Raw genomic sequence first — 15,436 nt, 5'->3', positions numbered from 1 at the left:
GGCGAGAGGCGGGCGAGAGCGGGGCGAGAGGCGGGCGAGAGCGGGGCGAGAGGCGGGCGAGAGCGGGGCGAGAGGCGGGCGAGAGGGGGCGAGAGCGGGGCGAGAGGCGGGCGAGAGCGGGGCGAGAGGCGGGCGAGAGCGGGGCGAGAGCGGGGCGAGAGGCGGGCGAGAGCGGGGCGAGAGCGGGGCGAGAGCGGGGCGAGAGCGGGGCGAGAGCGGGGCGAGAGCGGGGCGAGAGCGGGGCGAGAGGCGGGCGAGAGGCGGGCGAGAGCGGGGCGTGAGGCGGGCGAGAGCGGGGCGAGAGGCGGGCGAGAGGCGGGCGAGAGCGGGGCGAGAGGCGGGCGAGAGGGGGGCGAGAGCGGGGCGAGAGGCGGGGCCAGAGGCGCCGGAGCGGGGCGAGAGGCGGGGCCAGAGGCGCCGGAGCGGGGCGAGAGGCGGGGCCAGAGGCGCCGGAGCGGGGCGAGAGGCGGGGCCAGAGGCGCCGGAGCGGGGCGAGAGGCGGGGCCAGAGGCGCCGGAGCGGGGCGAGAGGCGGGGCCAGAGGCGCCGGAGCGGGGCGAGAGGCGGGGCCAGAGGCGCCGGAGCGGGGCGAGAGGCGGGGCCAGAGGCGCCGGAGCGGGGCGAGAGGCGGGGCCAGAGGCGCCGGAGCGGGGCGAGAGGCGGGGCCAGAGGCGCCGGAGCGGGGCGAGAGGCGGGGCCAGAGGCGCCGGAGCGGGGCGAGAGGCGGGGCCAGAGGCGCCGGAGCGGGGCGAGAGGCGGGGCCAGAGGCGCCGGAGCGGGGCGAGAGGCGGGGCCAGAGGCGCCGGAGCGGGGCGAGAGGCGGGGCCAGAGGCGCCGGAGCGGGGCGAGAGGCGGGGCCAGAGGCGCCGGAGCGGGGCGAGAGGCGGGGCCAGAGGCGCCGGAGCGGGGCGAGAGGCGGGGCCAGAGGCGCCGGAGCGGGGCGAGAGGCGGGGCCAGAGGCGCCGGAGCGGGGCGAGAGGCGGGGCCAGAGGCGCCGGAGCGGGGCGAGAGGCGGGGCCAGAGGCGCCGGAGCGGGGCGAGAGGCGGGGCCAGAGGCGCCGGAGCGGGGCGAGAGGCGGGGCCAGAGGCGCCGGAGCGGGGCGAGAGGCGGGGCCAGAGGCGCCGGAGCGGGGCGAGAGGCGGGGCCAGAGGCGCCGGAGCGGGGCGAGAGGCGGGGCCAGAGGCGCCGGAGCGGGGCGAGAGGCGGGGCCAGAGGCGCCGGAGCGGGGCGAGAGGCGGGGCCAGAGGCGCCGGAGCGGGGCGAGAGGCGGGGCGAGAGCGGGGCGAGAGCGGGGCGAGAGCGGGGCGAGAGCGGGGCCAGAGGCGCCGGAGCGGGGCGAGAGCGGGGCCAGAGGCGCCGGAGCGGGGCGAGAGCGGGGCCAGAGGCGCCGGAGCGGGGCGAGAGCGGGGCCAGAGGCGCCGGAGCGGGGCGAGAGCGGGGCCAGAGGCGCCGGAGCGCGGCGAGAGCGGGGCCAGAGGCGCCGGAGCGCGGCGAGAGCGGGGCCAGAGGCGCCGGAGCGGGGCGAGAGCGGGGCCAGAGGCGCCGGAGCGGGGCGAGAGCGGGGCCAGAGGCGCCGGAGCGGGGCGAGAGCGGGGCCAGAGGCGCCGGAGCGGGGCGAGAGCGGGGCCAGAGGCGCCGGAGCGGGGCGAGAGCGGGGCCAGAGGCGCCGGAGCGGGGCGAGAGCGGGGCCAGAGGCGCCGGAGCGGGGCGAGAGCGGGGCCAGAGGCGCCGGAGCGGGGCGAGAGCGGGGCCAGAGGCGCCGGAGCGGGGCGAGAGCGGGGCCAGAGGCGCCGGAGCGGGGCGAGAGCGGGGCCAGAGGCGCCGGAGCGGGGCGAGAGCGGGGCCAGAGGCGCCGGAGCGGGGCGAGAGCGGGGCCAGAGGCGCCGGAGCGGGGCGAGAGCGGGGCCAGAGGCGCCGGAGCGGGGCGAGAGCGGGGCCAGAGGCGCCGGAGCGGGGCGAGAGCGGGGCCAGAGGCGCCGGAGCGGGGCGAGAGCGGGTCCAGAGGCGCCGGAGCGGGGCGAGAGCGGGGCCAGAGGCGCCGGAGCGGGGCGAGAGCGGGGCGAGAGCGGGGCCAGAGGCGCCGGAGCGGGGCCAGAGCGGGGCCAGAGGCGCCGGAGCGGGGCGAGAGCGGGGCCAGAGGCGCCGGAGCGGGGCGAGAGCGGGGCCAGAGGCGCCGGAGCGGGGCGAGAGCGGGGCCAGAGGCGCCGGAGCGGGGCGAGAGCGGGGCCAGAGGCGCCGGAGCGGGGCGAGAGCGGGGCCAGAGGCGCCGGAGCGGGGCGAGAGCGGGGCCAGAGGCGCCGGAGCGGGGCGAGAGCGGGGCCAGAGGCGCCGGAGCGGGGCGAGAGCGGGGCCAGAGGCGCCGGAGCGGGGCGAGAGCGGGGCCAGAGGCGCCGGAGCGGGGCGAGAGCGGGGCCAGAGGCGCCGGAGCGGGGCGAGAGCGGGGCCAGAGGCGCCGGAGCGGGGCGAGAGCGGGGCCAGAGGCGCGCCAGAGCGGGGCGAGAGCGGGGCCAGAGGCGCGCCAGAGCGGGGCCAGAGCGGGGCCAGAGCGGGGCCAGAGGCGCGCCAGAGCGGGGCCAGAGCGGGGCCAGAGCGGGGCCAGAGGCGCGCCAGAGGCGCGCCAGAGCGGGGCCAGAGCGGGGCGAGGCGCGCCAGAGCAGGGCGAGGCGCGCCAGAGCGGGGCCAGAGCGGGGCGAGGCGCGCCAGAGCGGGGCCAGAGCGGGGCGAGGCGCGCCAGAGCGGGGCCAGAGCGGGGCGAGGCGCGCCAGAGCGGGGCCAGAGCGGGGCGAGGCGCGCCAGAGCGGGGCGAGAGGCGCCAGAGCGGGGCAAGAGCGGGGCGAGGCGCGCCAGAGCGGGGCGAGAGGCGCCAGAGCGGGGCGAGAGGCGCCAGAGCGGGGCGAGAGGCGCCAGAGCGGGGCGAGAGGCGCCAGAGCGGGGCGAGGGGGACGAGCGGAGGGGGGCGAGGGGGACGAGCGGAGGGGGGCGAGGGGGACGAGCGGAGGGGGGCGAGGGGGACGAGCGGAGGGGGGCGAGGGGGACGAGCGGAGGGGGGCGAGAGGGACGAGCAGAGGGGGGCGAGAGGGACGAGCAGAGGGGGGCGAGAGGGACGAGCGGAGGGGGGCGAGAGGGACGAGCGGAGGGGGGCGAGAGGGACGAGCAGAGGGGGGCGAGAGGGACGAGCAGAGGGGGGCGAGAGGGACGAGCTGAGGGGGGCGAGAGGGACGAGCAGAGGGGGGCGAGAGGGACGAGCAGAGAGGGGCGAGAGGGACGAGCAGAGGGGGGCGAGAGGGACGAGCAGAGGGGGGCGAGAGGGACGAGCAGAGGGGGGCGAGAGGGACGAGCAGAGGGGGGCGAGAGGGACGAGCAGAGGGGGGCGAGAGGGACGAGCAGAGGGGGGCGAGAGGGACGAGCAGAGGGGGGCGAGAGGAGGGCTTAAGTGAGCGAGTTTATCCTCGTCAACTTTAATTTCCAGTTTTATCTCCTTCCCTCTTATAAGACGTTAACTACTTGCTAGGCATCGCTCCATGAGCTCTAGTCACCTTCCTGTATCTTGCTCAAGTGGTCATTATTCATAAGTGAGCCTCAATAATGTTTATGAAATTATTCAACAATGGGAGGTACCTGAGCTGATTTCGATTCTGCCCATATATATGCACTTTCTTGAAGGGGTCACTTTACAGCAATCAGGGAAAAGAAATCCTGGTTGATTCTGCCCTCACTAACTTAAAGGAGCAGAGTTCTGATTGTGGTACCATTGCCACTGGTCCAATTGAAATCAACACAAACTAGAGATCAAAACTGGAACCTTCCTGGTCTGTGTGGCTCAGCAACTTACTGGCTAAACTCTCTTAGTGATCAGGGAAACCTGAAACAGAATCTCAGCACACACAACAAAGACTGGTAAAATGCACAAAATCAGCAACAGTGTCACTAATTGCCATTTCTTGCAATCAGCATTGTTAATAATGTAGAAATGAATATATTGCTAAGCCAAAAGCTATCAGCAATAATTAAATGTTAATGGTAGTTGAACTGTACATACTGTTAATTATATCTTGAATCTGTAACATTAAACTTGAGCATTTTGATAAATTAATACTTCAAACCTTCTGGTGGTCAAAAAAGGTTGCATTTTTTTGTTATGTTTTAATGGGAGGGAAATTTGAGCTTGGACTCTGAATATCCTTTTGCCGCTAATATACTGCCACTGCTTTTGTTCACTTTACACACGACTCATGCCTGTGAGCTAGCTCTCAGTGATACACTACTAAATCAAACTCCCTTATCTTAGCGGCTGTCAGATTTAGCAGTGTAAACACCAGAAGCCCTTTAATTGTTGCCATGCCTTCATTGGATCGTAGCACAGATGGAGGCCATTTGGCCCTTCATGCCTGTACGAGCTCTCAAAGAGTAATCAGCTTAGTCTCCGTCTTCTGCTCTTCTCCGATACCCTTTTAATTTTTTCTTTAAATACTTATACACTTCCTTTTCTAGCAATCATGGATTCTGCTTCCACCACTATTCTTGGTAGGACACACAATTTCCTAACAACCCTCCACATAAAAGAAATTCTCAGATCCTATCCATTCATTCTTTTGATGATCATAAATGTATTCTTTCTCGTTACCCATTCATCGACCAGTTGAAAATTTGATTTAACTTTAATTTACTCACCACTAGTTTGCTGTAATGAAAAAACTTACTAATAAGCCAATCTAGGAACATTAGGTATAAACAGTCCATTTCTATTTCAGCCAATAACATCTGTCAATAAAAATGCCAAAACAACACCAACTTGCATTTATATCGCACCTTCAACATACAAAATGTCCTTTGGCGTGTAATCAAAAAAATTGAACTTGATTCAAGAAGCCACTCAGGTGCCTATGTTTATTTTTGAGGTGTCCAATTCTACGTTGAAGAGACAAAATGGAAACATTCCCAATATGCACTCACAGATATTTAAACGACTATCTAGCAGACAGAGGGTTAGATTTAGTACTGCTGGGGGTTCTTTTTTAAAATATTTCTCTTGGCTTGTGCTGATGTCTGTCACTAAATCAAAAAGGAGAGTAGTACCACATACTTGAACATATTTAGTATCATTGAAGTATTAAAATTATCAATTTTCCCATGTAAACATTTTAGAACAAAAACCTTACTTAAAATAATGGCAATATCTCCAGTGTAGTATCTCTTTTTGAATTTCAACAATGATTAAAACAATACTTGTTGAGAGCTTTGTAACTCAATTTGTTAATTGACTATATAAAGAAGAACTTTCAAAGCTCTTTTGAACAGAGGCAACACATATTGGTAATCATTTTTCCTACACTAAAATTTTTAGATTTTTTTTTAAGACAGAAGGTATTCGAATGTTTAACCACCTGTGCATGATATAGCACATTGAAATATGAATGTCCTGTGCCACTATACTATCCTGTTGGAAAGAAATGAGAATGTACAGTATCTGCACCACATTAGTCCATGCTGTATTAAAACATATTCAAAAAAAATCTAAATGGCGAGAAGTTAGGAACTGTGGATGTGCAGTGAGATTTAGGAATCCAAATACAGAAATCACTAAAAGCTAGTGGACAGATACAAAAATAATTAAAAAGGCTAATGGAATGTTGGCCTGTACCTCAAGAGGACCGGAATGCAAAAGGGGTGGAAGTTATGTTACAGCTGTACAGAGCTCTGGTTAGACCCCATCTGGAGTACTGCATTCAGTTCTGGGCACCACACCTCAAGAAGGATATATTGGCCTTGGAGGCGGTGCAGCACAGATTCACCAGAATGATACCGGGGTGAAAAGGGTTAAATTATGAGGCCACGTTGCATAGACTAGGTTTGTATTCTCTTGAATATAGAAGATTAAAGGGTGGTCTAATTGATCATTGATGACTGAAGGATTTGACAGGGTAGATAGAGAGAAACGATTTCCACTGGTGGGAGAGTCCAGAACAACGGGGCATTATTTTAAAATTAGAGCTAGGTCGTTCGGGGTGATGTCAGAAAGCACTTTTTCACACAAAGGGTAGTGGAAATCTGAAATTCTCTTTCCCCAAAAAGATGCTGAGGCTAGGTCCACTGAAAATTTGAAAACTGAGATTGATCAGATTTTTGTTAGGCAAGGGTATTAAGGGTTACGGAACCAAGGTGAGTAGATGGAGTTAAGATACAGATCAGCCATGATCTAATTGAACGGCGGAACAGGCTCGAGGGGCTGAATAGCCTACACCTATTCCTATGTTCCTAAAACAAATACCTTATATACAGTTTATTCACAAATGCAGTCCTCCAGCAAATGTTCTGAACCACGCACTTATGCTGTGTATAGATGAACAGGCTAATATTAGAATAGGAGATACGCCATCCCTTTTCCTTCATCCAACATACTCTGCGTAGCCCAGTTTTGTACATGTGGTCTGTAGTTTTGTTATATAAATTTCACAGAATTTCGGCTTTTATTAAAGACAAAAGCATTAAACATGGATGAGTGTAATTTTCACTACAATTTTACCAGGTGTCTCATATTTGAATATTAAATGCTCCTTTCTCTTTTTGCACTCCTTTTGTTTGAACCAGCTCACAATTATGTCATTCTGCCGAATAGAGATCATAAATGTGTCCTGGTTGGGGGTGTAACATACAGTCAGATTATGCCATCCAACAGCGCACTACTTAGCCATCATAGACATTATGGTCAAGATCCATCCAGAAATGTCCCCCACCCCCTGCACCAACCAAGGTTACTCTGAGCTACAGAGGTGAGTACTACAGGCAATATGCACCCACCTCCATCAATCCTGTTGTCTGTTCCATTGAGATCATCACTGCTGAGACTGCTATCAGAACCACTGGAGGTGAATGTATATTGCTTTTAGTGTTCAACTCTGAAGCTGGGGCCTTATGTGTTTATCGAGGGATCATTTACGCCAACTCTCAGATCCATGGCAGGTCTGCCAACTTGAGTCATGGTTGGATGCATGTGACAACTGTGAATATCAGTTGACAGACCAGCCTCTGTAATATCAACTCATCCTACCAGTAGGAGCAACGGAGGTGAGTGATGCTGTAGGGGAGTGAGGAAGGCAAAGGGTTGGCAACTGGAGAAAAGAGGCAGAGCATTTTCATGTCACAGCAGCAATCGGCATTGTGATCTGGGGACTCTTGATTATCCACCAGGGAGGATCGCTCCATTAAGGGGGATAATCGAGGTTGCACTGAAATGTAGCAAATAATTAAATAAAGCTGCAGGTGCTCAACAATGGTCATTTAAAAACAATTAACTTCAGCAGAGATATTTGGTACTAAACCATCAATTATTTTTACTTTGAAAAATAAGGACTCCAAACAAGTCACCGTCAAAAAAAGTTTAAACATAGATTTATTAGGCAGAATGGAATTGATATTTCACTGTATTTCCTGTGGGGAACAATCCAGTTAAACTTTTACACAAAACTCTCTTTACGCACATTTGAAAGGTGACAAACAACACAGCAGTCTGGATATCGTATTTCGTGACTAAGAATGCAAGGTAATATTATGAACATAAAAAACAGGAAAATCACTGCACAATGGAAGCAATTAAGAACCGAAGTGTAGTGATTGGGAAATTATTTTTGGGAAACCAAACACATATATTTTAAAACTACAGAAGAAAACATGCCTTTGAATTGTTTTAACCCCTTCCTTTTATGATACTTTAAAATATTGAAATCAGCATCAAGATTTTATTTAAATCTTCATTCCACACACCACTTCAAGGCACCTGCCAATGTTGCTCTATAACCAGGAAGTATGAAAGGCATAAGGCAAAGTCAGTCTATGATTCTTTGGTGCCATCCTTCCTGCAAGAAAGTAAGCAATGCATGACAGTTGCCCTAATACCCCAACAGACACTGGACCCTCACCATTTAGGGAGCTGCAGACATGTATCTGTCTCTGTAGCAAAACACAATTGAAACTCCAAATCACCTGCCAATACTGATAGTTAAGGGGCCTTCTCCCCCACCCAAATGCCAAAAGACGACATCAGCTGACCAAGGGAATACAGTGTTATCATTCTATAAAACATTGCTTTGATCAGTATACAGCAACAGAACTCTAGAAATACAGACCTGGCTTCAAAATGGCAGAATCCAATGCCCTCACGGAACATTTTCAAAACCTGTGCATCAAATTACTTCCTGAAAGATCACTTCTTTTATATTCTGAATTTACCACTTCGATGTTTAGTCTACCTTTTAGAACTTATGACCTGTATTTAGATATAATTGGAGATTGGCTCTGATTCTTAAACATAGCACAATAAAACACAAAGAGGCTAGCGGGAGCAGCTCAAAAATGTAATTTAATGAAAATACTTTGATTGAATCGAGCACACCTGTTCACGTCTCAAAAATTAGAAGATGACGAAGGCTACTTATTTTGAAGGATACTACTAATTTCCACACACAACCATGAGAATATACTAGTTTAGTCAGATAAAAATATTCGAGACTAAAGCCAATATTGAAAACTAAGGACTATCTAATATAATAGTCACATATGGTAAGAATGTCAAAGGTCCGCTGCATATACTGTAAAAAAAAACTACTAAAACTATGAAGTCATATTGAAGCCAGGATAAAAAAAATTTTCATTTTCCTACACACAAGCTAAGCAGAATGGTATCAGTGCATTTCGGCTGCAGCAGGAGGGTTCAATGCTTGTGTTTTTGAATGGTGGGTGAAAAACATAGACTACCTACCTTGGAGGGTCTTCTTCATTCTTCCAATGATATGCATCTTCCACACACCTGAAGAAAATAACCTAGGTTGATGATTTTATGCTGAGCATGCATATAAAAGTACCATGAGAAACTTGCCAATAGGTGGTGAAGCACATATGGTCTCCTATTCCCAGAAAGCCCCAAGAACTGCATCAGAATTGCTTTGATCTGAAGTTAAAAACCGAAACAAACTACTTTGTACTAAGCCCCACCTCCAAAACAAGAGCTCTGTTGGGTCTATGGTGGGATTGGTGAGATTCAGTGTATAATGGATTCATATCATTCTAAGACTGAAGATGATCCTACAAGGTAATTAATTTGTCCTCTTCATTCCACATCCTCCACACTCCTTAGGAACATGCCAAACCAGTATAAAGTTAGAAAGGGTGTAGCCGCTGTGTAAAAGTTGCAATTCAACTGTCAGAATCAATTTGCCAAAGACATTGCTATGTGTTAAATCAAAGCATCGGTATTTAAAAATATGTACGGATTACTCCCTGTGGCAACCATGCATATAGTATCAATTGGCACTTGATTGAAAGATGCTCATGACCCTTAATCTGCTTCCTCCCTGCAAGATAGTACCATTGAAGGATGCACTCAACCCCATCCATTTGGCCATTTACTGCTTTGTGACTGGTCTGCCTTGAGTCTTTGCACCATAGGATGCAAATAAATTTGAAAGTGTGGAAGAGATATATTAACTGATGAGTTCTACAACAATCGAAACAACATTCCAGTTTGGACTTGCTGGTACCCAAGTTGGGAGAGCTGTCCCACAGACCAGTCAAGTAATCGGCATATCTCATTGGCTGCGAAGCACTTTGGGACATCCTGAGGATGTGAAAAGCACTATATAAATGCAATTCTGACCTTTCTTTGACCATCAATGCCACCATCACTGAGTCCCACACCATTAATACATCGGGGTCACCACTGAGTAGAAAGTTAACCAGATCAACACCATGGCTACAGAGCAGGGCAGGGGTTGGGTACTATGCGATAAGTGACCCCTCAAAACCATTCCACCATCTACATAGCTCAAGTCAGGATACTCACCACTTACCTGGGTGGGTATGGGTGCAACAGCTCGACAACATCCAGGTCAGAACAGTTCACTTTGTCAGTACCCCTGCCAGCGGACTCAACACCCACCCCCTCCATCACCGGTGCATTCTGGCTGCAGCAACACACCAAGGTCATTTCAATCGCATCTCCCTCCTCTGTGACCTCCATCACCGAGAAGAACAAGAGCATCAATGTCGTGCGAACGCCATCACCTCCAAGTTTCCCTCGAAGTCACACACTTATCCTGACTTGGACATTATCGCCATTCCTTCAACATTGCTGGGTCAATAAAAGAATGAAAGAACTTGCATTTATAGATCCTGGAATTTCCAACATACACTATTGTGGGAGAACCATCATAAGGAGAAGGCCCGCCACCAACTTTGCAGGGCAACAAGTATGGCCTTGCCAGTGTCACCCACATCCACAGAGCAAATTTTAATAAAACCTAGTAATATAGAAGAGTTCCAGATTCAAAAAGACCATGGAGATGGGTTCACCGTAACTTTGGCAGAAGAGCTGTGGAAACCTCAGAAAAACAGCATAACCCCCTGCAGAAATTCATCCCCCATAAATCTATCTGGTCTGCCTTCCAGCTGTCCCAATTGTTGTAACAAATGTGTTTCTATACAAGATACTCATTCAATTTGACCTCGAAGATAGAAGATGCTTGTCCCATAACTGCTCTTGATAAGTGTTACAAATTCTGGTCTGCCGCAGGTACTTATTTGGTTCAGTGGTGTCAGTCCCTCCTTAACTGGTTTGGTCGCCTGCATTTTTACGGAAGTTGACTCCCACTGCCTTGTATCTGCTAGCATGGTAGCAGGACTCGAGAGTGTTATAATGAAACTACCTTGTGATCTGTCGCCAAGCCTTAAGCATGTGTACCCCTTTAATTTTTCCAAAGGCGGACCAAGTTAACATCGGGCAAGATGGTGTTTGATTCAGCGTGTAAGCTGCTTTATTCCGGAGTAGACAAGACATGCAGCATACTGAAAGTCACTGGGTACAAATCAGTTCAAATGCCATTCGCACACCATTACAAAATAAAGAACACGTGCATACCAGCCCACTTGGGGGATTTCTTATTTAATGTTGAAAGATAGATTCACTTTGCTATTTGTTCTATCAACAGTGCAGAGATCATTTCTCCTTTGCATCCTGTTATTTTTTTTCCCTTTTGCAACCTTTCTGCTGCCTGACTGATTTCTGAGCCCTTTGTTGATTTTTTTAAAAAAGAGCCTCTGTTTAAGCTTAGCAGAGATTCATGCAATTTGTCAACACCAAGATGTCTCTTGAATGGCCGAACATTATTAACAAATGAGCAGTTTTTTGGGATCTGTGCAAAATAATCCTGCATTCCAAATACCTGTCATCTGTCTATGGTTGGCCAACTCAGCATGGGGCTGTCTAGAGAAACTATTCCCTTTCAGGCAAGCTTCAGCCCAAAACACATGTTAAAATTGTATTTGTCCAAGTCCTCTGGCAGAAAAAAATGGCCACAGAATCCCAAACTGTAGCAGTAAGCTATTTTTACATTCCATTGAAACTACCCCTTTTGAGCTTATACTCATCCCTAATTCTGCTATTTCATACCAAATAGAATAACCCTCACTCATTTTCTGTACAAAAACAAAAAGACATAACCTAGGCTGACAATTCAATGCAATAGAGGGAGTACTGCACTGTCACAGGTGCCGTCTTTCAGAGGAAATGTTAAACCGAGGCCCCATCTTCCCACTCAGGCGGATGTGAATGATTCTGTGGCACTGTTTGAAGAAGAGCAGGGAGTTATCCCAGTGTCCTGACCAATATTTATCCCTCAACCAACATCAATAAAAGAGATTATCTGGTCATTTTCTCATTGCTGCTTGTGGGACTTTGCTGTGCGCGAATTGGCTGTCGCATTTCCCTACATTGCAACAGTGACTACACTTCAGAAGTGCTTCATTGGTTGTAAAGTGCTTTGGGACAGCTTGAAGTTGTGAAAGGCGCTATACAAATGCAAGTTCTTTGTATCTCTCTTCAAACAATCTCCTGTAGCTAATCCTCATCTTCCACCATATTAACCATCCTGCTATTTTGAGGTCAGCTGCAAACTGAGATAAAGCTACTGACACAATCTACTAGATTACTACTGAAAATGTTAAAGAATACTGGTGCCAGAATACAGCCTTACAGGACTCCACTCATCGGACTCCACTCATCAGACCCCACCCTCCACCCAGAATACTTGCCACTTACACAGATTCTGTTTCCGATCACCCAGCCATGATTCGGTTGAATATGCTGCTAATTTTCTCAACTGGTCTTGTATAAGACACCTTATCAAAAACTTTACTAAAATCCAAGTAAAACATATCTACTTCTTGATCCAAAAATAACTGGAAAATTAAAAACTCAATCCACTTGAAAGGTGAATTGCAAGTAATGCCCTGACAGAATGCCAAATAAAGCACAGCATACTTTGTTAAGTACTTAAAGAATAGAAATCTGTTTGAGCCCAGACCCAACAGAGATCTCAGAAATAACCTGTTAGACAACAATGATGAAAAATGTGAGCTTCTATCTCATGCAACTGAGAAGGACATAACAGAAAGGGGTTACCTTAAATAAGTTATCAAAATTAAACACCAGTAGTGAGAACTGCTGGAGATATAGTGGGGAGATCAAAAACTTCATATTCTGTAAAGGTGTCCTAAGATTCTGTAAGGAGTTGGGTGAGGTAACATTGAAAAACATCCAAGCCTCATGCTTGGTAATGCATAGCAGAGTACACATCTTAATGCAAAATTTCTCAAAGTATTTCTGGTGGTAAAGAAACCTGCATGGAAATTGATAACCCTCTTATCAATTAGGTAGCATTAAAGAAACGTGACATGAGAAAACATTAACCACCATCATTCAAATCCATGGGAATATTTAGCAGGTCGAAGGTGAAATGGGGTGAGCTGGGACAAAAGCAGAGTTGAGCAGCTTGGTATAATGCAGAGAATATGAGCAAGCTGAATCACCTGAAGGCATAGCTAGCAGTATATTTAATCTCATCAACTTGGAATATAGTGTTATACTCTAAACATGTAACTTGTCCAACAGCATTTGTCAAAGTTCAACTGACCTGATGTATATATGCTTTTCAGATTAGCGGTTTAGTCTTGAAAAGATTAGAATTGGTGGAACATCTAGTCTTTGCTTCTTTTACAATTGGAAAAAAAGAAAATTAAACCTCACAGCAACAGTTCACATCTATTTAAAAGGGACATTGTTGTCACTTTAGGAAGTTTCCTAAAGTACCTGGAGCAACTAAGAGTAACCTGCTCCAAAAACTATATTCAAGCTCCACCATGTTGGCCTTCAAGATACATTTTCATTATGGGGCAGACATGATTAGTAATGCAATTTAGTCCATATCACTGACCATCTCAGTGCACATACCTTAATTAATAAACTTGTTTGACTAAATTTCAAATTAAACCTTCACAGTCATTTAAGATAGCAGCTATGTTACATGTTTCGCATCAGGGCAACATTAAAATTTCACCTATGGAACATTAAAGTTATACTACAGTGGTTGCCACAGCAATTTTACTGAAGAAAAAAATATACAAAAATTCAACCACATTTGTAGTTCCAAAAGATTGTGCTCCAGTTTCCCACTGAAAGCCAACAAGAAATGAAATGACATACAGAGAAGTACTTCCCCCTCCACTATCAACTGGCACTCTCAAAAACTACTGCATGTTCAGTACATTTTTATTGATGCTTTAGGTTTCTTTTATGCTTCTCCCATGTGGTGCTTTGAGATTATTCTGTTGCTTTATTTGCAGCTTCCCCTGCTATTTTTCTGAAAAATCTCTGGAGAGTTCTTTTCTCAAGTGCATATCCAAATGTTATTGCTATATTGCTACTTAAGGCTGCAGTATTGAGGTTACAAATTACACCAATGTAAATGTTTTTATATTCTTAGATGGGTGGAAGGAAGAGGAAGAGGTCACCACCAATGTTGCTATTAGAAAAGAAAAGCAGAATGGAAAGGGAGAGGGTGTAGCCTAATAATAAAGGATGACACAAGGTCAGTGATAAGAAAGGATCTTGGCTCAGAAGATCAGGAAGTAGAATTAGTATGGGTCGAAATAAGAAATAACAAGGGGCAGAAAACACTGGTGGGGGTAGTTTATATGCCCCCTAATTGTAGCAATACCGTTGGATAGAGTATTAATCATGAAATAATAGGAGCTTGTAACAAAGGTAATGCAGTAATCGTATAGACTGGGCAAATCAAACTGGCAAAGACAGTTTGGAGGATGAGTTCATGGAATGCATTCGAGACAGTTTCCAAGAGCAATATGTCATGGAACCAACAGGGACAGGCTATTTTAAGAGTGTTATGTAATGAGACAGGGTTAATTAGTAATCTCACAGTAAGAGATTCTCTGGGGAAGAGCGATCAATATGATAGAATTTCACATTGAAATGGAGAGTGACGTACTCAAGTCAGAAACTAGAGTCTTAAACTTAAATCAAACCAATTACAGAGGTATGAGGGGCGAGTTGGCTAAGGTAGATTGGGAAACCAAATTAAAGGATATGACGGTTGAAAAGCAATGGCAAACATTTAAAGAAATATTTCAATATTCTCAACAAATATACATTCATTGAGAAATAAAAACTTCACAGGAAAAGTGATCCACCCGTGGCTAACTAAAGAAGTTAAGGATAGTATTAGATTAAAAGAAGAGGCCTATAATGTTGCCAAGAAGAGTAATAAGCCTGAGGATTGGGAGAGTTTTAGAAACCAGCAAAGGACGACCAAAAAATTGATGAGAGAAAATAGAATATGAAAGTAAACTAGCAAGAACTATAAAAACAGATAAGAGCTTCTACAAGTATGTAAAAAGGTAGAGAGTAGCAAAAGTAAATGTTGGTCCCTTAGAAGCTGAGACAGGAGAAATTATAATGGGGAATCAGGAAACGGCAGATGCGTTAAGCAAATATTTTGTATCTGTCTTCACAGTAGAAGACACAAAAATAAACCAGAAATAGTGGGGAACCAAGGGTCTAATGAGAGTGAGGAACTTAAAATAATTAATATCAGTTGAGAAAAAGTACTTCAGAAACTCATGGGACTAAAAGCCAATAAATCCCCTGGACCTGATGGCCTATATCCGAGGGTTCGAAAAGAGGTGGCTGCAGAGATAGTGGATGCATTGGTGATGATCTTCCAAATTTCTCTAGATTCCAGCGGATTGGAAGGTGGCAAATGTGACTCCACTATTCAAGAAAGGAGGGAGAGAGAAAACAGGGAACTGCAGGCCAGTTAGCCTGAGATCAGTCGTCGGGAAAATGCTGGAATCCAGTGTTAAGGAAGTTGTAACAGGGCACTTAGAAAATCATAATATGATTAGGCAGAGTCAACATGGTTTTATGAAAGGGAAACCGTGTTTGACAAACCTATTAAGAGTTTTTTGAGGATGTAACTAGCAGGGTAGATAAAGGGGAACCAGTGGATGTCATATATTTGGATTTTCAAAAGGTATTCAATGAGGTGCCACATAAAAGGTTGTTACACAAGATAAGGGCTCATGGGGTTGG

At 48.7% G+C, this 15,436-nt stretch overlaps 1 protein-coding gene across 16 annotated transcripts in view; it reads right to left on the bottom strand.

Annotated features, from left to right (window-relative positions):
- The window catches only part of magi2a (membrane associated guanylate kinase, WW and PDZ domain containing 2a), a 595,536-nt gene that overhangs the window by 527,880 nt on the left and 52,220 nt on the right, over window positions 1-15,436 (bottom strand). For 11 of the 16 annotated variants that reach the window (XM_068004958.1, XM_068004959.1, XM_068004960.1 and 8 more), the window contains exon 2: window positions 8,756-8,803. The exons of the other annotated variants lie outside the window; for them this stretch is intronic. In XM_068004958.1, the coding sequence (XP_067861059.1) occupies window positions 8,756-8,803 (48 nt within the window). The remainder of the gene's footprint in view (window positions 1-8,755; window positions 8,804-15,436) is intronic. 16 annotated transcript variants of the gene reach the window in all.

The sequence above is a fragment of the Heptranchias perlo genome, chromosome 24 (assembly GCF_035084215.1).
Source record: "Heptranchias perlo isolate sHepPer1 chromosome 24, sHepPer1.hap1, whole genome shotgun sequence".
Taxonomy (NCBI): Eukaryota; Metazoa; Chordata; class Chondrichthyes; order Hexanchiformes; family Hexanchidae; genus Heptranchias; species Heptranchias perlo.
The sequence above is the reverse complement of the archived record's forward strand: the minus strand, read 5'-3'. Positions and strand labels throughout refer to the sequence as shown.